The 27,867-nt window shown below is 39.6% G+C and overlaps 4 protein-coding genes across 6 annotated transcripts; all 4 read left to right on the forward strand.

The window, feature by feature from the left end:
* The first annotated feature begins 1,166 nt into the window (after positions 1-1,166).
* LOC115045114 (mpv17-like protein) lies at positions 1,167-2,202 on the forward strand. The gene is made up of 4 exons (XM_029504629.1): positions 1,167-1,500; positions 1,773-1,843; positions 1,951-1,980; positions 2,092-2,202. The coding sequence occupies exons 1-4, from the start codon at positions 1,167-1,169 to the stop codon at positions 2,200-2,202; spliced, it is 546 nt and encodes a 181-aa protein (XP_029360489.1).
* Positions 2,203-3,355: 1,153 nt separating this feature from the next.
* On the forward strand, positions 3,356-6,937 carry rpl18 (ribosomal protein L18). Its single transcript, XM_029504628.1, has 7 exons — positions 3,356-3,389; positions 3,993-4,079; positions 4,214-4,321; positions 4,851-4,949; positions 5,065-5,188; positions 5,869-5,938; positions 6,815-6,937. Exons 1-7 carry the CDS (start codon positions 3,387-3,389, stop codon positions 6,888-6,890), a joined length of 567 nt encoding a protein of 188 aa, XP_029360488.1. The 5' UTR covers positions 3,356-3,386; the 3' UTR covers positions 6,891-6,937.
* A 274-nt stretch (positions 6,938-7,211) lies between these two features.
* sphk2 (sphingosine kinase 2) lies at positions 7,212-17,754 on the forward strand. 2 transcript variants are annotated; one of them, XM_029505320.1, is made up of 9 exons: positions 7,212-7,287; positions 9,062-10,049; positions 10,186-10,730; positions 12,168-12,317; positions 12,420-12,514; positions 12,598-12,713; positions 13,282-13,485; positions 13,665-15,276; positions 15,487-17,754. In XM_029505320.1, the coding sequence occupies exons 3-9, from the start codon at positions 10,268-10,270 to the stop codon at positions 15,547-15,549; spliced, it is 2,703 nt and encodes a 900-aa protein (XP_029361180.1). In that variant the 5' UTR covers positions 7,212-7,287; positions 9,062-10,049; positions 10,186-10,267; the 3' UTR covers positions 15,550-17,754. The 2 variants fall into 2 exon arrangements, with proteins under 2 accessions (XP_029361180.1, XP_029361181.1); XM_029505321.1 differs by having other exon boundaries at positions 10,260-10,730.
* A 992-nt stretch (positions 17,755-18,746) lies between these two features.
* Positions 18,747-27,795, forward strand: cyth2 (cytohesin 2). 2 transcript variants are annotated; one of them, XM_029504583.1, is made up of 13 exons: positions 18,747-18,939; positions 20,852-21,002; positions 21,712-21,778; positions 21,863-21,981; positions 22,065-22,145; positions 22,384-22,496; positions 23,076-23,224; positions 23,307-23,418; positions 23,941-23,943; positions 24,085-24,161; positions 24,525-24,596; positions 24,681-24,835; positions 24,983-27,795. In XM_029504583.1, exons 1-13 carry the CDS (start codon positions 18,873-18,875, stop codon positions 25,068-25,070), a joined length of 1,254 nt encoding a protein of 417 aa, XP_029360443.1. In that variant the 5' UTR covers positions 18,747-18,872; the 3' UTR covers positions 25,071-27,795. The 2 variants fall into 2 exon arrangements, with proteins under 2 accessions (XP_029360443.1, XP_029360442.1); XM_029504582.1 differs by lacking the exon at positions 23,941-23,943.
* Positions 27,796-27,867: the final 72 nt, after the last annotated feature.

A 27,867-nucleotide genomic window follows, 5' to 3' on the forward strand; every position in this document is an offset into this window, starting at 1 on the left:
CACATTTTAGATTCTATCTATTACATCTCTTATATTATACCTGTTATGTTTGTGATGTTATGTTATGTTATGTATGTTGTTTTCACTGTCAAATGTTTTGCATGGTAATTCTATACTTTAAATTAAGTTGGATGATTGATTGATTATATCTCCAAAAAAATGATTTCTTCTCTGTTTAAATAACATTTTGTGATGGACTGATCAAAATATCCACAGTTTGATTTTCACTGCTTTTACACATTACTTAACAGAAGCCTTTGAATACAGTTCTTCAAAGGCTTTCTCTCTAATTCTTTCATTTTTATCCACACTAAATAAATTGTGTTGCGACCATATTTTTTTTTTTTCCATCTCAAATATCTTTTTGGCCCCTAAACTGTAACTCAACTTTCCTAACGCTGGTAAAACCCTGAATTCATACATTTTACAGTGCAATGCTGAGAGAAGGGAATTGCTGCAGGAGTGGCCTCTATTTATAGAGACAGGCCATGTGCTTCTGACAGGAGGGCGCCCCTCTGCTAACCTTCTAGTGTGGGCTCAGCTAAAACACGTTACTCAGTTTGAAAATCTGGTAAGTAACATTTACTACACAGACATTATTGGAAATAAATAAAGATTTTTTTATTGGAATGACAAGGTAAGCGTGTCACTCTCTGATATCAAGTATTGCCGACTACAGCTTGTTGCTTTGTCATGCACGTCATTAATTCCTCACATGTGCTATTTTCTCAGATTCCTCTCCAGTGTGCTGATAAAGGTCTTATCTATCATTTTCTGCAACAGAGAGTGAACTTTGACCAGGTGAGAAAACCTTCCTGTCAGTATATTCACTTCATCTCCGCCTCCTCACCCAACAGAGCCAATCAGAAAACAGCCTGTCTCTCTTGAAACTTGAAAATTCAAGCAAAGCCACGCTGACAGGTAGGTTTCACTGCTATTTGGCTATTACATGAGGTCAGTACACTTTTTAGTATGTAGACCATCGTTGATGAGTGGCACATTAGGTCATATGGGCCTTTGTTTATTTTCCTGTTACATCTATTTTATTTGAGCATCTTTTAAACCTCCCACTGACTGAAATTTGTCATATTGCAAAGCAGTGACACCCAGTGGGTTTCTCATGAATAAACTGCTTTAATATTCCCTCCTTGGTTAGATTTTCCAGCATGAACAGAGCCTGGGCTGTGTTCAAGGCTCACCCCTACATCAGTAACGTCCTCGGATACACAGCTCTGTTTTCCTCTGCTGACGTGATACAACAGAGCGTGCTGGGAGGGAAACGTGCCGCTAGAGCCCCATCAGATGCCTCAGCTGACATCGACTGGTGTCAGACAGCTCGAGTAGCAACTGTTGGTTTCTGTTTCCATGCCAACTTCAACTACCACTGGCTCAGGTGGCTGGAGAGGATGCTGCCAGGGGGCGGAGTCAAGGCAGTGACAGGGAAGGTTGTAGTGGATCAGCTGGTTGCAGCTCCTCTCACCATCAGTGCTTTTTATATTGGTTAGTTTTCTAAAAATCACTATTTATATCTTCTGCTTGAGAAATGTTGATATTTGTTGTGCTTTCAACTTTTTAATCCTGTTCAATTCCCCATTTGTATTCTATAAATTTATTAAATTTAAACACCCAGTCTGTTTTAACTTATAGACTTATTTTACTTTTTATGTAAATTTGAGTAAATTTTTGTTAAGAGATTGAGACTGCTTTGAGCTTTTATGATAGAACCAACAAAGGCTGAGTTAAATCATCTTTCTGCCACCTCTGCCTTTCAGGTTTGAGTTTACTAGAAAACAAAGACGACCCACTAGAAGACTGGAGACAGAAATTCTGGACATCTTACAAGGTACATGGTAAAGTCAATGGTTGTTTTAGTTTTACTGATAAAATATCTATAAAATATAAAAAATATCAAATAAAATGATCTATCTATCTATCCATCTATCTGTCAAGTCTGGAGTGATATATTGGTCAACTATGCAGGTGAGAAACCCTTCTATAATCATTATTATTTACTTTAAAGCAACGCACTGTGTCTTGTTTGTTGCTTATATGCACATATGAATGAGTGACATTCATCTTCCATCATTTCAGGCAGTGAACTTTGCCCTAGTCCCTCCTGTGGCCCGGACAGTGTTTCTGGGAGGCACTGCACTTACTTTCACAGTCTTTCTGTGCCACCTCAGACAGCAGCGTAGCCACTAACTTGAATAAACCCAAGATCTTCAGTGTCATTATGCAAGTTTTTTGTAAAGTAATGGCATAGATTAGGCTAAAGAGAATAGAATCCAGTTGCAGAGTCATTAGCATTGATAAGGAAACCTCTGCTGGAAAGGTCACATCTCGATGATTCATCTGATACTGCTGGGATTGAGAAATGTCTCTGTCTTGTTTCAACTTCCCTGTTTCTTAAAAGAGAACTGTATGCAAATGTAAATTTTGACGCAACAGTGTCTGGGTTAAATCCTGCTGATATACTTAGATTTTTTTGATGTTGAAAACAACAGAGCTTTTAAAACTGTCACACTGTTGCATTTTGCCATACTGGATTCAATATGTGGTTTTTATAATACATTCTTAATTACAGGTTAAAAGACATTTTAAAAAATCATCAAAAGGAATTACACAGTTAAATGAATACAAAACTCCAAATAAATACACTGTACACTGTGTAGTATACATGAATTACATACATAAATGGTTGTATCATTCACAGCCTTATTTACTGAGCCATTCTTAGGCAATCTGTTAATGCCAAATGTGTTACAACTTTGTACAAAAATGTATTATTATTATTATGTTGCAATACCTTAAAAAAATGTGTTTTCTTAAAATAAAAATTGAGAAAAGTGTTTCACATTTTATATTATTTATACTTGACATAATTTGCAATAAATAAATACATAATGTACTTGTTAAACCATGGTTGCATTTCTGAGGGCGATATTAAAAAATGTCCTAATGTGAACATAATATCGTAAAGAAATAGATTAGGAGTAGAGTAGTAAGTATTGTTGCAAACATGCAAATATCAATGCACTATTCACAGTGGATTGTGTTCATCTTGATATTTTGTGTGGATAATGTATGATTTATGAGCAAGCCAATAAAGGAAAAGTAAAGGAAGTAAAATATATTTATTAGAGGTTAATATTTTCAGGATAGAGATAATACAATTCTCAAAAAACAAGTCAAAATTATGGATTAACCCTAACTATCAGCACCCTGTGAGTCTGCCTGTTGTTCACCACTGGAGGCGCCATTTTGAATCCTCGGAGGTGCCTCGCAGGAAGCGCAGGCTCAGCAGCCAATCAGAGACCCGAGAGTTCATCCCATCGTTTATCGCGAGAGCTCCGCTCTTCCTTTTCCCTTTTCGCTCTGAGTCCAAGATGGTAGGTACCGCTAGTAGAATTTTTAAAACGCGATAGCCTGACTATCTACGATCATCCTCTGAATTAAAGCAGCATCTCTTCTTTGTGACAACAGTTACTGATTGTTTACATAATTTACATTACAGCCCTGCCACGATTTTGTGCTATTTGGCCATGTAGTTGATATTAGCTTCCCCTCTCTAATACCGACATAGCTGCAGCTCCTTCACGCCTTCAGTCTGACCAAAAATTAGCTTTAGAAATTATTTCAGAAGGAGGAAAATATTAGTCAGAGTCGTGTTTTATCTTTGGTCAAACTTAGCCTGTCTGGCCAGATGTGAAACGGCCCAGTGTGTAAACTACAGGCTGGTTCCGAGCTGTGCTAGTTAGCAGCTAGCAGCCGAGTGTCAACGTGTGAACCGGCCTCACACTGGCGTTAAACTACATGTTTCCATCATGGATTCAAATGGTCCACTTTGAATTTTGACAGACTTGACCAGGAATTTGCAAAAAGTTGAGAAATGTAAGATTTCATTACGCTATATAGAGTGTAAGAAATTTAGATCAATGGAGCTTCTTTATAAACGAGTGTTTGTTGTATTAATGCGCTTTTCATTTCTCAAGGGAGTTGACATCAGACACAACAAGGACCGCAAGGTGCACAGGAAAGAGCCAAAGAGCCAGGATATCTACCTGAGGCTCCTGGTTAAGGTAAAGCATTCAGCCATCATCCTTGGTTCAGTGTAATGATAGCATCCGTAGTGGAACCTCTGTAGTATGTTGGTGCAGCAGCGATCAGTTTGATGACACGCTGCATTTCTAACTGTAACGCTGGTTTCTTACAGTTGTACAGGTTTCTTGCCCGCCGCTCTAATGCTCCCTTCAACAAGGTTGTCTTGAGGAGGCTCTTCATGAGCAGAACCAACAGGCCCCCCATCTCCATCTCCCGCCTGGTCAGTCTAACTTCCCACACCCTTTACATCACCAATGAGTCCTTTATTCTTGCACTATGGATAACGGATTAAGAGCAGCCTACATTGCATCTAAGATTTTATCATACATAAAAATGTGTTTTGCTACTGCCTCTGTTCTTCAGTCAAAATGGCCTGAAAATTTTGTGTTGTGATGCGGTGACCAAACTTGTGTGACCCTATGAATTCTATGGAGTGAATGTATAGCACACGTGTGGTAATTTTACGAGTCAGACTGAATCATTAGTTGTATAAAATTTTACGGTCTAGGTCCAATAATTGTGATAAATTTGAATCACTTACTTAGGATAGATTTTCTGGGCAATGCATTTTTCCTATCTGGCTCCTTTTATTGCCTCTGAACATAAAATTGATGGTTTTATCTCCCTAAATAATAAAATAGCAATCAAACCGTTATCACAATTACTTTATTAGTAGCAATATTATGTGCTTAACACAAATGTTTAATTTTTAAGATGACCTGACTCTGATCCACCTTCCCCTTCCATAGATCCGTAAGATGAAGATGCCAGGCCGTGACAACAAAATTGCTGTTGTTGTGGGAACAGTCACTGATGATGTCAGGATTCAGGATATCCCCAAACTGAAGGTAATTCCTACTTTTGCAGTATTTTTTGGTGAACTTATCTATTGGTCTTCAGAGGAAAAGTCCTTAACACTGTAATGTGTATGAAATCTCTCATTTTCTGTCTGTTGTCTCACAGATCTGTGCTCTGAGGGTAACTGATGGTGCTCGCAGAAGAATCCTGAAGGCAGGTGGTAAGGTGATGACCTTTGACCAGCTGGCTCTGGCTTCTCCCAAAGGACAGGGCACAGTGCTGCTGTCAGGTAATTAAACATGCAATGTTAGATTAAAACTTTACCCCAATGCAATTCAGCTAGTTAATGTTCTTGCTTGTGGTAGAGATCCACTGTGGTTTGCTATGTTTTCATGGTGCAGCAAGCAACAGAGGATATCTGCAAGTAAGAAAAGTGTTAGAATGCAAACTGCACATTGGATTGCTGAATAACCTTAGAGAGACGTACACAGTTTAACTGTACAGCTTCAGATAAGGCGGCTTGATTTAGAAAAGGTTTTTATTTCTATTCCGTTGTGACTGCTACCGGATTTTCAAATTTCATTATTACATTTCATTAGATAGCATTACCAAAAAGTTATTCACTTGCAAACAGCTCACTCGCTCACTTTAATAATAAAGTGAGCGAGCACACACACAATCGTTTTTGTATTGTCTGACTGCACCTGTGCTTTTTCCATGATGCCAAATACAACAGGTCATAGATACTGTTTAATTTCTGAGACAATTGCAATGGGTCGTTTTTAAAATGGTTCCACTTTTCAATTTGAAAAGTCTAGTCAAAGGCTGTGAAATATGTGGAACTCATTCTCTCAGGGCTGTTATGAGGTCTGTCGAAATTGTGATTTATGCAAAATCAGGAAAGGATTTTAGTTGTTCTTTGAGATATTTTGTACTGTTTTTCATACTCTATAAATGTTTGTTCATCAGGACCCCGCAAAGGCAGAGAGGTGTACAGGCACTTTGGAAAAGCCCCTGGAACCCCTCATAGCCACACCAAGTATGTATACAGATGTGTTGTTGCTGCTGTTAACGAATTATGCTGTCATGCTAGTACTCTGATTAGTCCAACTTGAGTAGAGAATGGTGTCTTTCTTTTGGTAGTAGAAGTGTCCACTAGTTTGAGGTTGGATAGACTGTGATTATACATTGAGCACACAGTCCATCTCTGGCTGCTCCGATGCATTGCTCCATGGTGTCTCACTTCTTCATCTCTCTCATCTCCTATTCATTTTCTTTCTTTTGAGAAATATCAATAGCAAGCAGGTTTTCATGTAGGGATGTTATTCCTCTAATGAAGGTTGGAATAATGCAGTTTGTTTTCCATCAATTGAATTAACAAACCTTATACAGAAGACAAACAGGTGTCAGTGGAGTTAACACCTGTTTGTTCATAGTGGAGTTAATGCTTTGTATCATACTAATAATTAGACATTTGCAGACGTGAAATTGTAATCCCCACTGAAACATCACTATCAGTGAACTCAACAATGGCATTTTTTTCTAGATTACAAAAGATCTTAAATGTCACATAGAAAAGGGGGTTATTAAGTGTTTTGTTGTGAAGTTTTTCATTTATTAGAAAACTTTGTTGCTGTTTAGTTTTGACCGTTGAGAAATTAACTGGTGTAAGTAAAGCGGTGAGCCACAGCTGATGTGCACAGTCCATATAAAGAAAGATGATTGTGTTGCTCAAAGTGGAAAATAGTGTTTTATAGTGTTTTGTATTGGGGCCCTTCAATCAGTTGAAGCGGTAGACAGACACTGGGCCTGTTTCGTGGTCATTTATAAGGCAGTGCTGGTGGGAATGAACAGGTACATGAATGTGGTAATTGGTGCCGTGCTGTTAAACCATACTGCTCTCTCTCCTCTCCAGGCCCTATGTTCGCTCCAAGGGCAGGAAGTTCGAGAGAGCTCGTGGTCGCAGAGCCAGCCGTGGCTACAAGAACTAGTGTCTTGTTTTTGTTTTCAATCCGATACAAATAAAAGATTGGCTGTAGAAAGTGTGTTGTGTGTTTTTATTGGATGACTGTCCTGTCACAGCAGGCAAGTGGGGTTAGACAAAACGTCACTTTTCCACATGCACCGACCTAACCTTAAAGTCTGATATGACTTCACTATTCCTTTGATCACAATTGATATGAGTTGCCCTGGAAAAAAACATGACTGTGCCAGGAAGTGGAGGCCTATCAATGATTGGAGAATGTCGGTGGGTGTTGCGCTGTTTTCCTTATCGCCATTGGATTTCCTCTCCGCCGCTCAGAGCTGCTGCTGCTCCGTCTCCAGTCACATCCTGCACCGAGCCGCAGTCTTCACAGCCTGTCGTCATGAGAGGGAGGACAAGATGAGGTAATTGTCGGCTCCTTTTGCTCTTTTCATAATAATCCGATCGGGTTGTTGTGCTCCCATCCCTGTGTAAATGTCATTTACAAATACCTGGTGTGTTTTTTATTTTATATATTTTTCCCCCCATGAGCCGGTTTAATAGTCTGACCATATAGCCCGTTAGCTGCCGTTTCCATCAAACGGTACCTGCGCTGACTCGGACACATCATGAAACAGCTAATGAGACGGGAAACAGTCAGACGGGACCTTCTCGGTGTGTCCCAGGTTAGAGAAGAGGTTTTTTCTAAGGGATCGATCTTTCCATAATAAGTTGTCATGAAGTTAACTAGCTAACTGCTAGCCTCTGCTAACTGCCACTGCTGAAAGACAGCACTTTAAAGCATTCATAACATTAGCCAGTGTTTGCTATTCCCTTGATTTTTACAGCAGTTTCCCCACAAATTTACACCCCTTTTGCCTCAAGACAACCTCGGATGCTACACTGAAAACGGTTCTGCAGTTTTCCTACAACTGTCTAAAGGCAGCTAAATAAGTTAGCCAGCTCAGTTGCCAACCTGCTAGCTAACGTAGTGTTAAAGTTCAGAGCTTTTACTTTAGACCACCGGGGTCACAAGCTAAACTCATAACTGCTGTTAGATACATGGCTGTGCTCCGGCATACAAAGTCGAGGAGAGCTCAAACTTATCCAAAATACCCCCCATGTCAGTCAACAACCGCCTCATTGTGTGGGGGACAAAATTAGCCTGCTGATATTATTATTTCTGGGTGTCCCCGCCCTGCTTTTTCAAGGACGTAAGGTGCAACAATGGGCATGAGTGAGGTCTTTTTTGTGCTTTTTATCAGGCCAGGAAATCAGCCAAGTATTGATTTCTGTCTGCACCCAGCTTGTGCAATGCTTCCTGACTGCTATAAAACCAGAAAATAAAATTCAAGCTGTTTATTAATTTAGGGTATAACCAAGTCTGCTGATAGTTCAATAACTGTACTCTGACACATTATAGTCATGATGACTTTGACCTTAAAGATGAAAAAAATCATTTCTGTGTACAGTGAACTACATGAACTTTACTTTTTGGCAATTAATCCCTGTTAATGTACCGTTTTAAAAATCATATAACCAAAATCCAGATTATTTAGAGCTATTCACCACAAAGCAATTTCTTGGGATAAACAAGAAGTAAGATTGCAAGCTAATGCGCATTACGAATTGCGAAATGTCTAAAATCAAGCCCAATTTAGGTCAGCAAATTGCAAAATCTCAATCCCACATTCAAATTGTGAAAGCAACACTGTGTCCGCAAATCCTGTTAGACAAAAGCCCTGAATATGAAAATGCCAATCTGCTGTGGTCATTCAAATGCAACCTATCGTCCAAAATAATGTATATCAGCACAGCACTTGAGGATGTGTGACTGTGAGTCATTATGGGCTTCAGAAAAGACGCATCTAAGGTCAAGGGTTGTGATGTATCTTGTGTTGCTTCACTCTGTGACTGGTATTGCTTATTCTTATCATCATAGTCCTCCATATTTGTTCTACCCTAAATTTAAAACTGAGATGTTTCTGTGTTGAAATCCAAATTAATTAGACAAGAAATATTCACTTTAGACAATTTAGTATCATTCCTTTTTTAATATCAATTCCTGACTCATCTACTCTAGAATACATCTAGGTGAATGGGCCACTGTCACAAGTTTGTCTATTATTTACATTTTTAAATATTTTTGAGGCTTTATTTATTTTTTTACAAATGACTGTGTTCTCCATTGTCATACAGGAACAGAGGTCTTTGGGAGGGAACGTGAGGCTTGACTCAAGGACATTACCATGACATAAACTAAGGATTCAATTCGAACTGTCTTCTTGTTTGTCTTTTGTTTTGTTTTTGTTTTTTCGTTGTCTAATCTCCATTTGTTTTACCTTGTGTTCACCCTCCTCTTGTGCAGAAACAGATAATGAATTGAGGCAGCCGCATTTGCTTTGATGAAACTTTAATGTATCACACTACTGTCTAGAGGACTGGGACCAGTCACTCCTCTTGTCTGCCTCATATATATCACTGAGATTAAAGATAGCAATAGAAGTATCAAAGGTCTTGAAAAACCTAACTCATCATATCTTTATGGCATTAATTACATTTTGGCCAGCACTTACCATGCAACATACTTTACTCAATCCTACAATTGTGCATTAATTTAATTTAATTGTTGTAGCCTCATTGTTTAACAAGGTGTGGGTTTTTTTTCTTATTCACACTTATGTTTAAGTTTTTCAATGCAACTAAGAGTTTTCTTCTTTTGTGTAATTATTTAAAGATTTTTTTATGTTGAATAGCTGCTCTACTGTCTCATTGTTATCACAATTGACAGTTTTAAATTGTAATGTATACTTGTGTGTTTTTTTTACTTATGCAATCGTTGTTGAAAATGCTTTTGTTTTAATGACTGATCTTGTAGTGGGAATCTACATTTTAAGTCCTTATGTCTTTCAATATGTTAAAATATTGCCAGTCCACTTTTCAACTGGCAGTAAGCTGTGGAAGCTGATGGCTCTTAAGCTCAAACTGTCATGCATGCTTTCTGTGACACAAAGACTGATCTTAAGCATTTCCAATCTCCACTGGATAAATATGCTAAACAGAGATATCTTTGAACTGAAGGAAATTCTTTTTTTTTTTTTCTCAAATGAAGACCTACTTCTGAAATGAACAAACAGGAACAGAAACTTATTTTGTGATATTGTTCCTTGAACTCCAGCACTGAAAAGTAAGAGTGGTTTTTGTTTGTTTGTTTGTTTGTTTGTTTTTTTTTTTAAAGAGATTTCAGGGATAGAGTTCTCAGATTCAGATGTGTTTTGTTTTTCACTGCAAATCTCAAACAGCTACCAAATTTCACTCTTTAGATCTCTATCTATAGACGATACTTCCCCAAAACTTGTGAGACATTGCATTTCTACCTAAACCTTGCTTACTTCAGCTTTGAGGATGCGATCTCCAGAACCAACTTCACCTTCTCCAGCAGAAGCCCTCCTCCATGGCCAGTTTGCAAGCTGGGAATCAGGCAGTAACAGCAACAATAACAGCTGCCCCAACAGTCCTGGTGGTCCGACTGGAGTCTCCCCCACTGCCTCTCCCACTCTTGCCTCGGCCTCCAACTATGCCTTGACCCTCACCCACATGCACATACACATCCAGCGCTTGTCGCCACGGCCTGGAAAAGAAGCCCGTCTCCTAATGCCTTTATCAGAGCTAGTGGGTTGCAGCTGCCCTCGTGTTCCTGCGCCCCCGCTCCTGGTGCTCTACTGGTACCCACCAGGTAAAAAGCGGAAAGGGGTGTCCCGGCGAAGGCAGGTGAGGGCCTACCTGGCAGAAAGCAGGCCTGAAGCTGAGAGGTGGTCAGCTGCCGTGCAGTGTCTGCTCAGAGGTGTGACCGTCACTTCTGACACAGGTGAGTTTATGTGTCTTTAAATTGTTCCTTGCCCAGTTTGGGCATTGTTTGATGGTTTTGATTTGTTATGGGACCATACTTGCATACTCTTATTCGTCCATTAAATAGACATTTTGTGCGATGTAGCTCTTAGTAGTCTGTGCTTTTTACATTTAATGTATTTGTTCATACTTCAGCCAACTACCAATTTAGATTTGTGTCAGAATGTCATGAAAATCGACTTTCAGAGACCAAGAGTTCCAGCTCTGGTAAACATGTTGCACTTAGCTGTTGTGATGTTTTCAAAACTGGGAGCCTGTTTTACTGAGGAATCTTTCTAAATTATCTAGAGTCTAGTTTTGATAAATGGCTGTAATAAATAAACACCATTCCTAATTTGTTGTTGTTAAGAGTTTTCATAGTATTTGCTTTGGCTGACCTGTCTGTTCTGCGTCCATGGTCTTTATCACCACTCTCATGTAGCGATGGAGAGGATAGGGCCTCTGCAGCATACAGCATACTCTTTTCTCATGTGCTTTATCCCTCAGCCTCAAAAATCTAACGGGTTGAAAAGTCCTGCTTCATGTCCATTTCACGATGCATGTGTATGCTTAAACTCACCAAAATCTGAATTCTATCCCAAATCACCTCTTTCATCTCATGTGTGTCTCTTGATTTATTTTAGTGGCTTGTATTTTCTTTAGTTTTCTCACCTTTCTGTTGGACCCTTGTTTGTCTTCCACCTCCTTTGCCCATGCAGTCTACTTTCTCTCTTATCTGTTTTGGTTCTATGATTATTTCATTTCTGAATCACTTGCTGTCTTGATTCTGTAAACTGTTGTTTATGGATGTGACAGCTGTACTAGTTGTGTTTTCGGCTGATTTGCTTTAGTGTAGTTTGTTGCATAACCTAGGATTATCTGAGTGTTTGTCATAATTTTTCTCCCTGCGCTGTTACCCATCTATAACAAACCAAAACATACAGTGATTTTTAGGGCAAACTAGAGATGCCATTCATTTATTCCAATCTCCACATCTGGGCTGATTAGGCAATAAGCCTAACAACTCGGTTTGATAGATAATACCTCTGCACACAGCTGGTTTGTTTTTGGATATATCAATGTACTTTACCAACTGATTATTTTTAATTCCAATTTTCTGAATGCTGCTTCTGTCATTTATGTGCCCCTCACAGTCTATCTGAAATGATTAATAAATGTTCTCCCAAGCGACAGCATTGTGAAGTAGATCCTGTGAGGTGAAATAAAAGAGGCTCAAATGGTTGAATGCACTCAAACTCCAGGGTTGGGCAACAGTGTGTGACAGCTTAGCTTACGTCCCAGTTGGCAGGCTCTATGAAGGCAGTGAACCTTTCGTTCCTTTCTTTGTTCTGGGCAAAAACTGGGTGTTTTAGCTTACTTATCTTATTTATATCCCTACTGTCTTTTTTTCATGCAGAATTTTCAAGAAGTCTGCTACCTCGTCCAAGGCGACTACTGTTATTGGTTAACCCCTTCAGTGGAAGAGGCCAGGCAATGCAGTGGTGTCAAACACACATCCTGCCCATGATCAGAGAGGCCAACATCAGTTACAACCTCATCCAAACAGGTAACACAAAAGCCAAAGGCAGCCTTACAAGGTAGATGCTAGCATTGCATTGATATGAAACATGTCAATGTCCATTTCTGGATTTTTCACTATCTGTCTCAGAGCGTCAGAACCATGCAAGGGAGCTTATCAGAGAGATCTCACTCCCAGAGTGGGATGGCATCATCATCATTTCTGGAGATGGCCTGCTGCATGAGGTCTGAGTGTTTTTAATTGGATAAACATGGTGGTTTAATACATGTCCACATGATTTACTTATTTTTTGTGCTGTGCTTTCTAGGTTATTAATGGGCTTATGGAACGTACTGACTGGGAACAAGCAATAAAAACACCTGTTGGCATTCTGCCCTGTGGCTCTGGAAATGCACTGGCTGGCTCCATCAACCACCATGCAGGGTAAACATTTATCTCATTCATTTTTGGAAAGGGGAGGAGCTACACAATTAAGGATAATCTTTGTATCTTGTTTTGTTTTTGAAGTATGTATTTGTGATGTTATCGTAGATCGTAGATTATACACCTCTATAAACTTTGCATGATAAGGATGGTGATGGTTGTTTGTTTGGGGGTTTTGGAATATGTTGTAAATGTATCATCCTGTTATGTCATGTCCTGTTACATTGTTAAACAAGAAAACAATAAAATGTTAATCACAAAAAAAAAAAGAAGAAAGATAAGGTTCTGCATGAGCCCCTCCCTGACTTTTTTTAAGGCAGTCTACCAAAGCTGTTTAGTGGTCATGGATTTATTAATTAGTTACATTTTTTAAATACATAATCATAGTAATAGTGCTATACCCACAGCTTGTTATGAATTCTTTTTAAACAAAGGAACACAGTAATGTTTTTATCATCATTTGATAATCTAGCTGTCAGTGTATCTTTGAACTGCGGCGGGATGTTGTTTGTACAGTTCTCCTTATCTTTCCTGATGAGAGGTGTTGTAATTTTTTTCTCTCACTCAGGTATGACATGTGCCTTCGGGAACCCCTACTTTTGAACTGCTGCTTTTTGCTCTGTCGAGGCGGTGTACGACCCATGGACTTGGTCTCTGTAACAACAAGTCCTCCACCCTCCAACAACAGTCGAACAGCAACACCAAGAAGAATTTTTTCTTTCCTTTCTGTCGCATGGGGCTTTGTGTCTGATGTGGACATAGAAAGTGAGAGGTATGTGTGGGGTTTTTTACACACACACACACACACACACACACATACATATATATATATATATATATATATATATATACACTTGTTCAACTCAAATTCTTATATTTTTGTATTATAATTGTGTAATATTACTTAGGCTAATATCATAAAGCTTGGCATGAACTCTTTCCTCATTACAGATATCGTGGCCTGGGCTCCGCCCGCTTCACTCTGGGCACCCTGGTGCGGATAGCTTCTCTTCGATCATACAAGGGTCGTCTCTCCTACCTGCCGCCATCTATTGTCACCACATCCCCAGATGCCACACCTCCTCCACCAAGGAGGCCTCTTTCCCGTAGTATTACAGAAGGACTTGAGGGTTTCTGCCGAACACCCATCCATCGCACCTGCTCTGACATGGGCATCAGTGAACAGAGAAGCCTTCGCATGGGTGAGGGTGAGAGGGAAAAAGAGGAGAGGCAGAGAGAACGGGAGAGAAGAAGGGAGAGGGCCAGAGGAGGAGGAACTGGTGTGGTCAGAGCCAGCAGCTTGGCAGAAGACAGAGAGAGGGAGTTGGAGATGGAGGCAGAAGAGGAGAGATCGGGGACATGTTCGGAGAGGTCAGGCACAAGTTCAGAATCAAACGATAGGGATGAATGCCACATGGGAACGGAAGAAAGGCTGGCAGGGATCAAGGATGAAAGGGAAGATGGGGAAACAGCAGAGCAAGACTCCAGTGAGATGGAGGAAGAAGATAGGGGGAAGGATGGGGAAGGCAGTGCTGGCTCCGTCGAGGGGGAGGGAGCATTGCATGCAAGGGAATTGGGAGAGAGTTATGGTGTCGACATTGGACGAGAAGCAGATGAAGAGCCAAAGGGTTGTTTCACTTACCAAGATGACCTCAACCAGGCCAGACAGAAACTAAGAAAGAATTCAGCCCCTTCAAGTCAGATAGCTAACACTCTCTTAAACCAGCCTTCCAGTCAAGAGGAAGATGCAGATTCTGGCACTTCGTATGGGGTGGAGGACGTGGATCTGAATGGAACCTACTACCAGAAAGACATCTACCCACTGGACGTTGCTCGTGAGCGAGCTCTCACTATCTCCTCGCCCTTTCGTCACTCTCCCTTTTCTTACAAGCCTAAGACTCTGGACCAAAACCAGAATGCTTCCAGGCCAAGGCCCCTTTCCCTCCTTCAGCACTCCCATTCAAACTCCCTTCCCCCTAAACTCTCCTCCCTCTCTCTGTCTCTATCACCCACACCACCCTCTTCTCCATCTTGTGCCTCCCCACACTCCTCATCCTACCTCGCCCCCCGTCCTAACACCCCTAACTCCACCTCACCCTCACCCTCTTTACGCACACCGTCCTCATCTTTTAATTTTGAAATTGCAGAGCCAGCAGGACCCCTTAAAAACCGTCCTTTTGTCTCACTGCCTCTAAATGTCCCAAGGGATGATTTGTTACCCCCCCTTGACCAACCTCTCCCTACCAGAGACTGGGTCACCATTGAAGGAGATTTCGTCCTCGTCCTGGCGCTTTATCAGAGCCACCTTGGGGCTGACTTACATGCTGCCCCCCAGGCCAGATTTGATGATGGTCTGATCCACCTGACGTTTGTGCGGGCAGGGATCTCCAGAGCCACTCTACTGAGATTGTTCTTTGCCATGGAAAGAGGAACCCACCACTCCGTTAGCTCACCATATGTGAGCCATGTGACCTGCAGGGCTTTCAGATTGCAGCCTCTGTCTGCACGAGGAACCCTCACTGTGGATGGAGAGCTCGTGCCCTATGGACCACTTCAAGCACAGGTAAGGAAGATCAAAAGTGGAGCTTGGTACTGAAGTGGCGTCTGTGTAGGTGATCACTTTGTTTAATTATTTTTTTTTTTGTATAGCAGTATTTTGTCTCTTGCAGGATTGATTTGTATATATATGCTATTAATTCTGTGAAGTTAGCGATTAGTCACTGTGAAACTTATTATTGCTAATCGCTTTTTCTGATCTCTCAATATTACACAGGTTCACCCTTCCATGGCCCGACTCATTGTAGGTGACTCTGGAGTGAGGATTACAAGATTCTAATCAGGGACTGGTTGAACAGACTGACAGACACAGCACTCGACTGAATTATGTAATCTGTGTTGCCATCTATACTCTGAGAGGGAGGGATCTCTGAGAGACTTTAAATAGCCTAGATTGCAGAAACTGCTTTTCTGGGGTTTAATGAAGGGATAACCCGCCAGGCCATGCATCATTAGAGCATGACTGCAGGGATTAATAGCAAATTTGAAAATGGATGAAAATGCACCACATTGCACAGCTGTTGGATTACACTCAGCATACCCTGAGAAGCATGAAAACTGCATAGACTGGGATAAGAGGGAAGAACAATCGAATGTTAATGGGATTATTTTTTTGTGCAGATAGTGCATGTGTTGGATGTATACATAGTGGTATGCATGTGAAGAAGCACTACCTGATGTTTGCCTTACAATGATGTGGAGAGGAACCAGATTAAAGATAGATAATTGCTTGGTCTATCCCCCTATAAAAAATTGTCTACACCCCAGTGTCCAAATGTTAGCGTATAAAAACGTATGTCTCTGAAAGGAATGCCTTATCTGACACTGGACAGTACAGTTCTAACTTTGTGCTTTCTTACTTCTGTAAAAAAGCTGGAAATTGGTTGTTGTAGAGCAGTGAGATCAAAGCTTTTCGGGGTCACTACCTGAATAGGAACAATGGAACCGTTGAACGGTGACCATTACTGACATTTTTAGATAGTCTGCCTGTTTTTCTTAGCCAGTGGATGCACGATGATGATGTCAGTAATATCAGACTTTGCAACACAATGAACATAAAAATGTCTTAACAAAGCAAGCTTTTTTGTCACTGGTTTTAGACTGGTCATTTCTGAGAAATCTTTCAGACTTATAACCCTTAGTCCTTTCTCACTATTTTATGTCTACAATATATCACTATCTTTAAGAAGTCTTTTCTGGAAGTGTAATCAGAGGACAATACATGCCTCTGTTTAGTACTAAGCTGTGCAGTTATTTTTGCACAACTGAAGTTGGAGCAGCAAAGAAAACTATGACAACACTAGAACGCACAGTAACTTTTAGATACATTAAAAGAGTAAAAAAAATCAGATGTGTTTTGTCCTAAACAATGGATGCACTAGTTTAATTAGCATAGTCCAGATACCATTATAAATTAATCATGTTACATTCCTAGCCTCAAAATCATTAGATGGTTCAATTTGAAGCCTTGTAGCTTTTAAAAATTATTCAGAAAACAAAAATCCTGTTTCAGTTTTAAAAAAAGGAAGTAACACTAAATTCGAGTAACTTGAGTGTTGTCAGATCAGACGTCTGATCAAGAGATAAATCTGATGAGAAAAAAACTATTTTCACTGTGAGAAATCAACCAGCAGCAGAGCTAATCCGTTTATGTAAGTAATAATTTGGGTTTTAATTTTTAAATATCTTGGGAACACGGTAGGATCCAAAAGTCTGAGACTACTTACTGATTTGTGATTTCACACTTTGAGACTCCACTGCAACTGCTTCCAAATTATGTATTTCAAATGAAATGAAACAGCAGATCTCGGAGCCCTACTAGCAATTGTACTGTTTTACAAATTAACTCTGTCATAATAAAACCTGCTGATAATACTTGGTCTGGAGAAGGGTAAATCAGTAAGATCATGTGCCAACTGCTCGGGTCATCATCAGCATACTGTATGTCTTGGTCATGCCTGGACAAATCAATGTCTTTATGTAATAAGCCTGTTGATCTGGCTGTTGATCATGAACTGTTCAAACCTGACTGCAGAAAATTTGAGTAAAACTCTTCGCTCACCAGGCTGATACTTTTCTTCTTTCTTCTTGAAATGCACAATGCAGTTAGTCTACCACAACTACACTGTGTTTATACACAGCGACAGAATGTGAATGCAGCTTCTTGAGTTTAGGTGTGTAACATTACCAAAGAGAAAAAAGTTTATACTCTTTGAATGTAGTTTTGCCAAAAGGTTTACTGCTTGTTGTCTGTGGCTATAGCTTAGACAACAAATTGTAGCAACAGTGTTATTGGCCAGTTTAATGTGATGTTGGGATAAGCTGCCTCAGTTGATGATGCTTTTATTGTCTGTAGAGGACTTCCTGCATTGAAGCTGTAATCATTACTAAACAATGAAAATATATACACATATAATGTATAGTTAATAGTTATGCTTTTAAATAAATGTAACTTGATAAGTTTCTCTGGATAAAATCTACTGTACTTTTTAATCTTTTTTCACTCCAGTTTATATTTTGATTTATTACATGATTAGAAGTGTTCCTTCCTTGTTTCTTACAGATGGATTGGGCGTGTCCACTCCAAATAAATGACAGTATACTACAAAAAGGTCATTTTCAAAAAAATTTAATTATTGCACAACGTTATTCTTTCAAGGTCCTAAGCTCTCCTTAAATCAGTTTCACTATCTATTCCATTGTTAAATTACTGACGCTGAGAAATTGGGCTTTAATTTCCACAGGTGTGATTTTGTGCCCAAGTGTCTAACAATAAGAGTGTATGTGTAAGCACGTTAGGACCTATGGCCCTGAAAAGATTAAACTGATTAGCCAGATAGTGTAATCAGCTCGAAACAAATCACCTACCCATAAGGATCTTTGAATAATGCAAGAAAATACAATAAAGTATGAATGTTTCTGAATTAACATCATATTGACCACTACTTTTTGTGGGACATGTACAGATCCATCAAGTCCATTAAGTCCATTAAGTGTTAGGTTGAAATCCAAAATTCTGTATAAGTCTTTGAAGCTGTAGCTCACAAAGTTACATATCAATTTCTACTCAGTACACATTGCAAGAGAGATTGTTGAGAGGCATTTTTATTTTATTCAAAGTGTAAACATTTACTAGGAAATATATGAAAAATCTGTTGCTCTCTCCTTGTGAGTGAAGTTCATGGACAGCTCTAGTAAATTAGAAACTATTAAGAAAAACTAATCTACTGATACTTTTAAACTTTGCGTCACTTTGGTGACTAATTATAACTGTCTGTATTTTGAAAATCCGCTGATTAATTCAATTGAATTTTTTGTCTTTTCTTTCTGGGGACCCAGAATGTAAGCTCACAGTCTGGCCCACACTCCGGAACAAAAGGTAGCGCTAATTCACCATTAAGTTGGATGCCAACTGCCGTAAAACAACAGAAGAAGAAGAGAATCCGCTGACCGGATGTAGACTCCTCGGCAGTCAGACACTACTTCCGGTGTAGCCTCCTTCTTTGTCTCTGGCCCAGCGTTTCGACATAAGGGGTCTCTCCATTTTTTCCCTTTTATTTTTAGGATATATTTCCACATATATCCCAAATTTTCTGATATTGAATGACAGTCGACTCTGAAATATTTATGCCTAAAAGTAAAGCGCCAAAAATGGATGACCTGGACTACAGTAAGTGTGCTAACTGACTAGCTGTTTTCACGGAATATCGCTAGCTAACTGTGGCTACTTGTAATTTCTACTTGCTCGGGTTTATGCAACATACTGATCAATCCATTCCATACACAACTACGAAAACTACTGGCCATAAGCTGCTTTGCTGGTGTATGTTTAAACCGCGTTTTCGTCGTTAAAAGAAGCCACAGAGATGCTCTCGGCACGGTAAACTAAATATCGATTGTTTGACCGGGGACTCGGAGCTAAGATCTGGGGACATTTGCCACTCTTAGTCCATCCAAGTCAAAAAAGGGGGCTTGGGAAGACTTACTTGTGTTGCTTATTTGATTGGAAATTCCTGTGGCCGCTGGAGGGTGAGTCAAGCCGTGCAGGTGATCCAGACTGTGGGCGTGGCTGGTGGTGTTGTGGAGCAGCTGTTTGTTCGGCAGAGTAAACACACGGCACTGGAGGCTCTGAGGACTCCTGCCGCTGTTGTTGTCGACTAAAACTGGTCTTTCGAGTACAAAATACTTTACCAGAGAACTTGTGAAATGTGAGATCAAATGCCTGTTTTAATATGCACACCGTGGCAAAAAAGCTTTAAAGCTTATGGTATCCAGAGTCTGTTGACACTGTTTTGGAGAAGTACCTGGTTTGGAGGCCACCGTTTATGATGCTGTTGGAGTTTATAGCTAGGCTGTGTGAAGTGTTTCTGTTGTAGTTGCTATAATTTATGTCAGCAAGTGTCTTTGCAATACAGTTACAGCAACACAAGCTATGTCGTCCGGGGTTACCATAAAATTGAATCAGCACATCTTTCAATATTGACTGAACATCATAAGCAAAGGAGTTATATTTTCAGTTATATGTAGCTATGTAAATAACATTATCTTGGGGACTTTTTACCACTGGAGCCTTCAGAGGACATATTATGTTACCAGTTTAGGGAGTTGCAAATACAATGGCAGTGCTGTCTTCATGAAATGTACAGTGTTCAGTTTCAGTCTAAATAGTTTGAGGGAAGTGTTGATTTAATTATATGGTGAAGAGAGGTGGCAAGTTTACAGTGAAGTTGAACTGTATTTTATTATATGGAGAGTTTTTAGAAAATGTTTTGTGAATATTACCATGAAATCAAATGCCATCAAATAATCTCAACTCAAAGGGGGACATCAGACATTTATGAATGCAGGATTAATTCTGGGCTGTGGTAAAAGACTAGATTCATTTGCTAAACAGGTGTATTTCATTGGCTATGACTGAACATGACTATTGATGCCATCAGAAGATGTTTACACGCTAGTTTATTATACTGCAGTGACCTACGTTCAGGTAACTTTAACATCAAGGCCCCAAATTTGGGTCAAAATAACAATAACATCATTTATCTTTATTCAGATAAAATGATGCATAAAATAATGTTGTTCCAGTCTGTTTTTTGATCTTTGGGCCGGGCCACATCTAAAAATGTTTCTAGTGAATCATAGTGCTAACAGTATGGCGATTTAGTGAAAATATCACAGTATTCCACTGCACACATTTTCCTCATACAGGCTTTCATCAAAGTCACCAATGAGAAGCTAAAATTGGTTATCAGACCCCAGCCGCCTTTTTGTTACTTTCTTAGCTTGACATTTGCAGTCACCTTGTGCTTTGACTGTCTTGGTAGCCTTTGAGTGACACTTTCACAAACTTCAATGATTCCTGCTGCTACCCCACTTTCTTCACCCATTTCCATTGTATGACATTGATAGATAGGATTACTCATACACAATTTGAGTGACAAAGCAGTTCTCAAAATAGTTAAATTTTTCAGGCTTTGTGTTTCTAATAAAGACAACTTCTCTATTAGGTTGTATGGCACAGTTTCCATTAGTTTCATAGGCTGCAGTGCTATTGGGATCAATCTTCTTCGCTTCCCTTTCAGTCCCAGTAGACCTAAGCCCAGAGGAGCGCTCTGAGCTGGAGGACATCCGCAGGAGGAAAGGTGTCCTGCTGCAGGAGATCCAGAGGCTCAGGGAGGAATTACGAGAGGCTATTTTGGAGGTGGAGGGACTGGAAACCAGCACGGAGGGCAGGTAGCAAGAAACAGTAACACCTCCACTTGAAATGATTCTGGATTCAGAATTGGCAATGTGGGAAATAAGACTTTTATCCCAACTGAGTCCATTTCAGTAACAAATGGATAACAAATTTTTCCAGTGTGGTTGGTTGCATTTTTATGCTCTTTTGGATATAATTTTCTGAGTATGTCCACAAACTGACTTTAACTGACTGCTGTTTACATTAATAATTAATGTATCACAAGACAAACTGATCTGACTGACACTTTTTAATAAACTCCTCGAAGACACTCAGAGTAAAGAAGTAGTTGGCACACTCGTAACAACTGGCTCTATAACGACCTGTTGTGTCAGTAGGCAATGATAATTGTCAATTTAAAGTTTTGATGGAGGATTGTAAATTAGTGTGAACAGACTTGGTATTGTTCCTGCAATCGCTTATAATGCAAGTCATAGTTTTTGACATTTTATCACTCAGTGATGCTACTTAAACTTTATCAGACTATTTAATATTAACAAACAACATATTACAGTATCAAATCGTTGTGCTTGATGAAATGAAAGGACTAAACTAATGTCGCTGAATAAAGTGTTTTATTGATGTTTTTTCATGTTATTTCGTGAGCTTTTTCTTTTTGACCACTGAGTTATCTTTTTTTGATAAGTAGATTTGAGTTGATCATAGCAAAAGTAATCTATTTTATCACCCTTTTCCACTCTGCAGCAAAACTCTACAGAAAAGTAGGCATGTGGCAATGGGAAGGAAGAAATTCAACATGGACCCAAAAAAGGTAAGACTCTTGTATATTTGTACAGATACGGTTTGTCCTACTCTGTAGTGACTGTGTGGTGGCTGACTGGGTCATTTCCTGCAGGGCATTGTTTTTCTGGTGGAGAACGAGCTACTCAGACACACTCCAGAGGACATTGCTCAGTTTTTGTACAAAGGAGAGGGACTCAACAAGACTGCTATAGGAGATTACCTCGGAGAAAGGTAAAATATCTGCTCATATGCTCTGTCCATGTTGTCCTTCTGTATCAGCCTCTTTAACTGTGCTCTCTCTTGCTCTACCACAGGGATGACTTCAACATTAAGGTTCTTCAGGCTTTTGTTGATCTCCATGAGTTCACTGATCTCAACCTTGTCCAGGCCCTCAGGTATCCTCCCCCGGGGGATGTTTTTTGTTTTGACAAAATAAAAATCTCTTGGCCAATATCCTGGCATTCTTGGATAAACAAGCCTTCTAAGTAATGGAAAGTCCCTCTCTCATTTTAACTTCAGGTTGAGGATGGAAAAAAAATATACAAGAGAGCAGCAGAAACTAAACTATTCTCTGGCATGATTGCAAAATTTGTTCTTTCAGACTTGACCTAAATAGTGACCTTTTTTCTGCAGGCAGTTCCTGTGGAGTTTCCGTTTGCCTGGTGAAGCCCAAAAGATTGATAGAATGATGGAGGCCTTTGCTCAGAGATACTGCCATTGTAACCCTGGTGTCTTTCAGAGCACTGGTAAATACAACCACACAATCTCACTAAGTGGCAAACTAAGCCTCTTTTCCTGCAGTGTATCACAGGAAGTGAGACTGATTTCACCAACAAACATTTTACAGCCACAACTTGAGACTTCTGTTATCATAACACCAAGTGATAGTAAGGGAAAGAATAAACATTTCTATTCTTGTGTTATTAATAATTTCTCTAAATGTGGCCTGCAATTAAAGAAAAGTTACTACTACAGTGCCTAAGATCTAACAGATCCTAAATCCTGCATTGTTCAATACATCAATTTCTCTGTTTTCAAGATTGTGTGTTGCATAATCTGTGTATTAATGGATGAGATGAAGAAAATGCTGACCCACTCACAGAAAACAACATTGTAGAAAATCCAAAGTTCAAGTTTTGAGATGAGGTTCGATCAGCATTCCCTTAAGACTGAACTGACCAAATAGGTTAATTATACTTGGCCTGTTCTATGTATTCATAATATAGTTTTCAGAATGAATAACAGTCTAGAAGGAGGGTAGAAACCTATCGTTTTATATACCTGATATGAAGGTAAACTTTCAGTTTCGTCCCTCCTGTTTTCAGACACATGTTATGTGCTGTCATTTGCCATCATTATGCTGAACACGAGTCTCCATAACCCTAATGTGAGGGACAAACCTGGAGTGGATCGCTTCATTTCCATGAACCGAGGCATCAACGAGGGGGGTGACCTACCAGAGGAGCTGCTCAGGGTACGAATAACTATGATTAACAATGATCAAATGATCTGAGTGAAGGGACTTTTGACTTTTACTACCATATGTGTTACTTTAGAATCTCTATGAAAGCATTAAAAATGAGCCATTCAAGATCCCTGAGGATGACGGCAATGATCTGACACACACCTTCTTCAACCCAGACAGAGAGGGCTGGCTTCTTAAACTTGGTGAGATACTACCCATGAGACTCTTCTGCTTTATTTGGCATTACTACTTCACTGCTGATTCTGAACAATGCTGTATGTCTTTGTTAAAAATTCAATGTTTCACAGATGGAGTGAGAAGGCATTTTCTGTTTGTCACTGTACTCTATTCTATTCTGAGGCTTTGTGCTATGTTGAATCAGCCATCTTTTTTTCTAAGGTATCCCAGCTCTTTGCCTCTATCTGAATCCCAACCTCACAGTGTTATGGCATTAAAGCATTGCCGTAGCACGATGGAGAACAACAAACTTGTGCTCTCACGCCATGGTGGTCTAAAAATCTGATTGTATTCTTTTGCATGGCGGGGCCTGTGATCTGTGTGTCACTAATAAAATTTCTCTTCCTCTCCTTCTCATGTTCTCCCCGATCTCTTCCACCCTCTCTTTCTCATTTTATCCGCTGTCTCCATCTATATCCCCTGGTCCCCTTTGTGTCTACTTCTTCCCTGCGATTTCCACCCTCTACTGCTGCTGCTTGTTTTCTCAGGAGGTATGTAAAGTCAGAGTTATTGTAGTTAAAAAAAGTAGTAATAGTAGACACATAGTGAGCTGAAATATGTCGAAACTGGAGACTACTGTCCCTTTCACTTCATTTCTCTCTGCTCATCATGAGTATGTTGTTGTTTTTCAGGGGGACGAGTGAAAACTTGGAAACGGCGATGGTTCATTCTCACAGACAATTGCCTTTATTACTTTGAATACACCACAGTAAGTTTTGGTTTGCTCTCTAGTGTGACGCTATCAATTTATGTAGAACTATTCGGTTCAGTAAACAGGATGCTGAATAGTTTCTTATGATTATTGCATCCAGCTATCTATATTTCTTTAGTGTTTTTGATGAAATGTGTGTGAATTTTTTTTTCTCCTTAATTATTTTGTGATCATACGTAATGTTTAAAATTGTTTATTGGACATGTAAATTGATCTGTAAAATCGCTTCTAGTGAAGGTGATTACAAAACAAAATTAAAACACCTGAAAGTGAGACCACTACCAGGGTCCCATTGGTCCTGGTTAAACACATAAATACATAAAATAAGCCTCCTGAAGTTTGTCTGTTTATCTCTAATAGGACAAGGAACCACGAGGTATTATCCCTTTGGAAAACCTAAGCATCCGTGAGGTTGAAGACCCAAGGAAACCAGTAAGCTTGCATTCCTTCTTAACATGACACTTAGTAGTTGTACCGTGATTGTTCATCTGTTGTTCTTTTTACTTCTTCCAAAAGAATTGCTTTGAGTTGTACATCCCTAACAACCGCGGTCAGCTGATCAAAGCATGTAAAACAGAAGCTGATGGGAGGGTAGTGGAAGGGAACCACATGGTGTACCGTATCTCAGCTCCCACTCCCGAAGAGAAGGATGAGTGGATCCACAGCATCAAGTATGTAAATGTTGAGTGGAGGATACTGTCCAAATACTCAGTAGCTTATTATTTTATGGCCTAATTTCAATTTTCTGACCTGCTGCCTGAATGGTGAATGCAGCTTTTTATCGGCTTATCTGACTAGGAGTTCTTTGTCTTCTCTAGGTCTGCCGTCAGTGTGGATCCCTTCTATGAAATGCTTGCAGCCAGAAAGAAACGTATATCACTGAAGAAGAAAGAAGAACAACCATAGATGATTCCCTTCATTCTCTCCCTGTCTTCCTCTCTCCTTCATACCCTTCCTTTCACATGGGGCACATGTTTCTGTCCCTGCTCTTCACTACCTGTTTATAATTTTGATTACCCCACCATCCCTGCCCACAAAATGCATCCATTCTTAATTTATGGGCTCCTTGCTATCCTGTCTACTAGACTTTTAAAGGCCACATTCAAGGTAGGGAAGCTTAACCACTGTGGCTGCCTCGTTTTCTTGTTTCTTACACTAATGCTGTTATATTCAGCTTGACGCACTACAGCCACAGGACACCAGCTGTCCCTTCTTCCCACCTTCCTCTCTCACCGGGTATTTAAATGATAAAGGCCATATTCCCCCCAATGCAGATCATTTCAAAAACAATTTGTTCCCAATTTGAAATTTTTTTTACCATTCACTAAATGTGTCCATGTTTGCAAAAACTGAGAGCAAGGAAGATTCAAAAATGCTATGATTACCATGATCATTAGCTCCTATTGTCTTCATAGTTTTAAGAATTTCCTCTCCATTAACACTATTTTTTAAGCACAGAAAGACTTGAAATAGCAGAAGATGCTCCTCCAAAACCCATGAAACAAGCATCTTCGTGGAGTTGATCTGCATTAGTGTGAATATGACCTCATTCAGGGTAGCAAGCAGTTCTTGTGAATAATTCTTTAAAATTTAGCGACGTTGCCTAAATGAGAAATTGCCTTTCTTGATTGTGCTTACCCCAGACAAAATGTGAAGTCACCATTCAAACATTAATAAGATTCAGATTAAGTTGTGTTTGGTCAGAAAGGAGGAGAAACAAAACAGAAAATGGCAGATTTGGAGATGTTTCAATTACTCAATGGCTTTAAATACCCATTAGTACTGCTCACTTGTGTCAGGAAAAAAAAATCACTGTTTGTGATTCAAAGGGTTTAGATTTACTGGTTTATATCACCAGGCAGCTGTAGATCTTCAAATTCTGCTTGTATCTTGAGACAAAACGTTGCATTAGAATCATTGTAGGGAGTACAAGCTGTTTTTGCAGACAGCTGCTGCCGTGAACTCGCAACACATTATGTTCTTCAGTTTGTCTGCTGACATGTTTGAGCGACAGCAAAGTAGAAAACCATAGTAGACTCCCACTCTGGAGGCTTCCATAGTGATTCCTTTATGACACTATACTCAGCTAATATCATCACGTCCTCTCACATGTAACTTTACAGCATGCACCAAATCATTTCCTACTTGGTCAACACTAAAGACGAACATCATCTCTCACTAGTAATAACTCAGACATGTATTGTTAGAGCCAGGTCTGTCTGCTATAGTGAGTTTAAAAAAAATCACAAAGGCAGCTCATTACAATGTATACTTTTTGTAAATAGATGTTAGCATATTTGTTTACAATACACATAGAAATTATTTAATTTATTCTTATCTTTTGTTAAAATCAGATTTTTGTACGAGCTACTGTAGACCTGCATGTTGATAAACTGAGGCATCAGTTGTAGGTACTGATGCATGGCTGATCATGCTAGTGCACTGACTTGAAGGTGTTAGTGTTCCCTGTGGATGATTTATACATAAATTTAATTGTCTTAATAATAATTTCGGAAAATACGAAGATAATTAAGAGATGATTTGTTGTCTGGTTTAGTTCCTCACCATATCAAGGTTGAGAAAATCAGACTCAGCAAAGCACAAGCGATAATCAGTCTCACAGTAGTTTTTCTTTCATCGGCTGCCTTCTCCTCCATTTTACTGGGATAAATATGACAACAGAAGAGCAAAACAAGGAACACTAATAAATCTTTGATTCATTACGTAATGATGTAATGAGTCAGTAACAAGCTTAGGTCTGTATCCAGTGATAGATTTGCTTGACATACAGTTCATGTACTGTTATTTCTAGTAGTTTATTGAAGTTGGCATTTTTAGATGGTAGGAAAAACAATTGTCTATTGCACTTTATCAAATTTAGCATTTTGGAGAAAATGCTGTTACGATGACTGACGATAAGAACTCCAATACTCTAGCACCCTCTACTGGTGTTTCACTGAGACACACACACACACACACACACACACACACACACACACACACGCTGCAATATGCTGGTGGATGAACCATGAACTCTGCAGAACTGTTTTGCCACCTATGTGACAACCATATCACCTGGTCAGTTCCAGCTATAGCAACAACAGTTTCTGACAAATGTGCTGTATTTGCTCATCTGATTGTGTTGCATGAAGCTGAATGGGGTCTTTCTTTTGTGATCAAAGCGTATAGGCCTTGATTAAAAGACACGGCAAGTGATTGGTCCTTCGAGCACAGATCTATGATTACCTTTTTACTCTCCCATTTCATCAAACTGACATAAGGCCTCCACATTTGTTCTTGTAGACATCACATGGACTGTCTTTAGGCCTTCACTTTCTGGGTATTCTTGAAGTGCAAAGTTGCCAAAAAAATACTGTTGAGACAAAAGATGTTTCCATTTTAACAAAAGAATGAACACTGAAATGATCACTCTGAAACTGGTCCTCGGTTTTTGATTCCTTTGACCCCAGAGCCACCTCTTTCAGAAACATCTTGATTTTGTATTTATTTATTTTTATTTACTGTGAGGTGAAGATGAATACATCATCTGTAAATGTAGCAAAAGGAAATCACGATACATTGGTGCCAGTGAACTACTGTGTAACAATTAAAGGTAAACAGAGACGATGCTCTTTTGTTTCCTTTGTGTTCTGTCCTCTATTTTAGTTGTGTGGTGAAGTAGTGTGTTTTTATTGGAAGATTA

The sequence above is a fragment of the Echeneis naucrates genome, chromosome 6 (assembly GCF_900963305.1).
Source record: "Echeneis naucrates chromosome 6, fEcheNa1.1, whole genome shotgun sequence".
Classification (NCBI taxonomy): domain Eukaryota; kingdom Metazoa; phylum Chordata; class Actinopteri; order Carangiformes; family Echeneidae; genus Echeneis; species Echeneis naucrates.

Bases quoted from the DNA above. Each gene is read 5' to 3' on its own strand.
- sphk2 (XM_029505320.1), top strand. From the start codon at position 10,268: ATGCGATCTCCAGAACCAACTTCACCTTCTCCAGCAGAAGCCCTCCTC. The intron at 10,731-12,167 runs GTGAGTTTATGT...TTTTTCATGCAG, and splicing joins GACCGTCACTTCTGACACAG to AATTTTCAAGAAGTCTGCTA. The intron at 13,486-13,664 runs GTATGTGTGGGG...TCCTCATTACAG, and splicing joins GTGGACATAGAAAGTGAGAG to ATATCGTGGCCTGGGCTCCG.
- cyth2 (XM_029504583.1), top strand. From the start codon at position 18,873: ATGACAGTCGACTCTGAAATATTTATGCCTAAAAGTAAAGCGCCAAAA. The intron at 24,597-24,680 runs GTAAGCTTGCAT...TTCTTCCAAAAG, and splicing joins TTGAAGACCCAAGGAAACCA to AATTGCTTTGAGTTGTACAT. The intron at 24,836-24,982 runs GTATGTAAATGT...TGTCTTCTCTAG, and splicing joins GAGTGGATCCACAGCATCAA to GTCTGCCGTCAGTGTGGATC.
- LOC115045114 (XM_029504629.1), top strand. From the start codon at position 1,167: ATGAACAGAGCCTGGGCTGTGTTCAAGGCTCACCCCTACATCAGTAAC. The intron at 1,844-1,950 runs GTACATGGTAAA...CTATCTGTCAAG, and splicing joins AATTCTGGACATCTTACAAG to TCTGGAGTGATATATTGGTC. The intron at 1,981-2,091 runs GTGAGAAACCCT...CCATCATTTCAG, and splicing joins TATATTGGTCAACTATGCAG to GCAGTGAACTTTGCCCTAGT.
- rpl18 (XM_029504628.1), top strand. The intron at 4,322-4,850 runs GTCAGTCTAACT...CCCCTTCCATAG, and splicing joins CCATCTCCATCTCCCGCCTG to ATCCGTAAGATGAAGATGCC. The intron at 5,189-5,868 runs GTAATTAAACAT...TTTGTTCATCAG, and splicing joins GGGCACAGTGCTGCTGTCAG to GACCCCGCAAAGGCAGAGAG.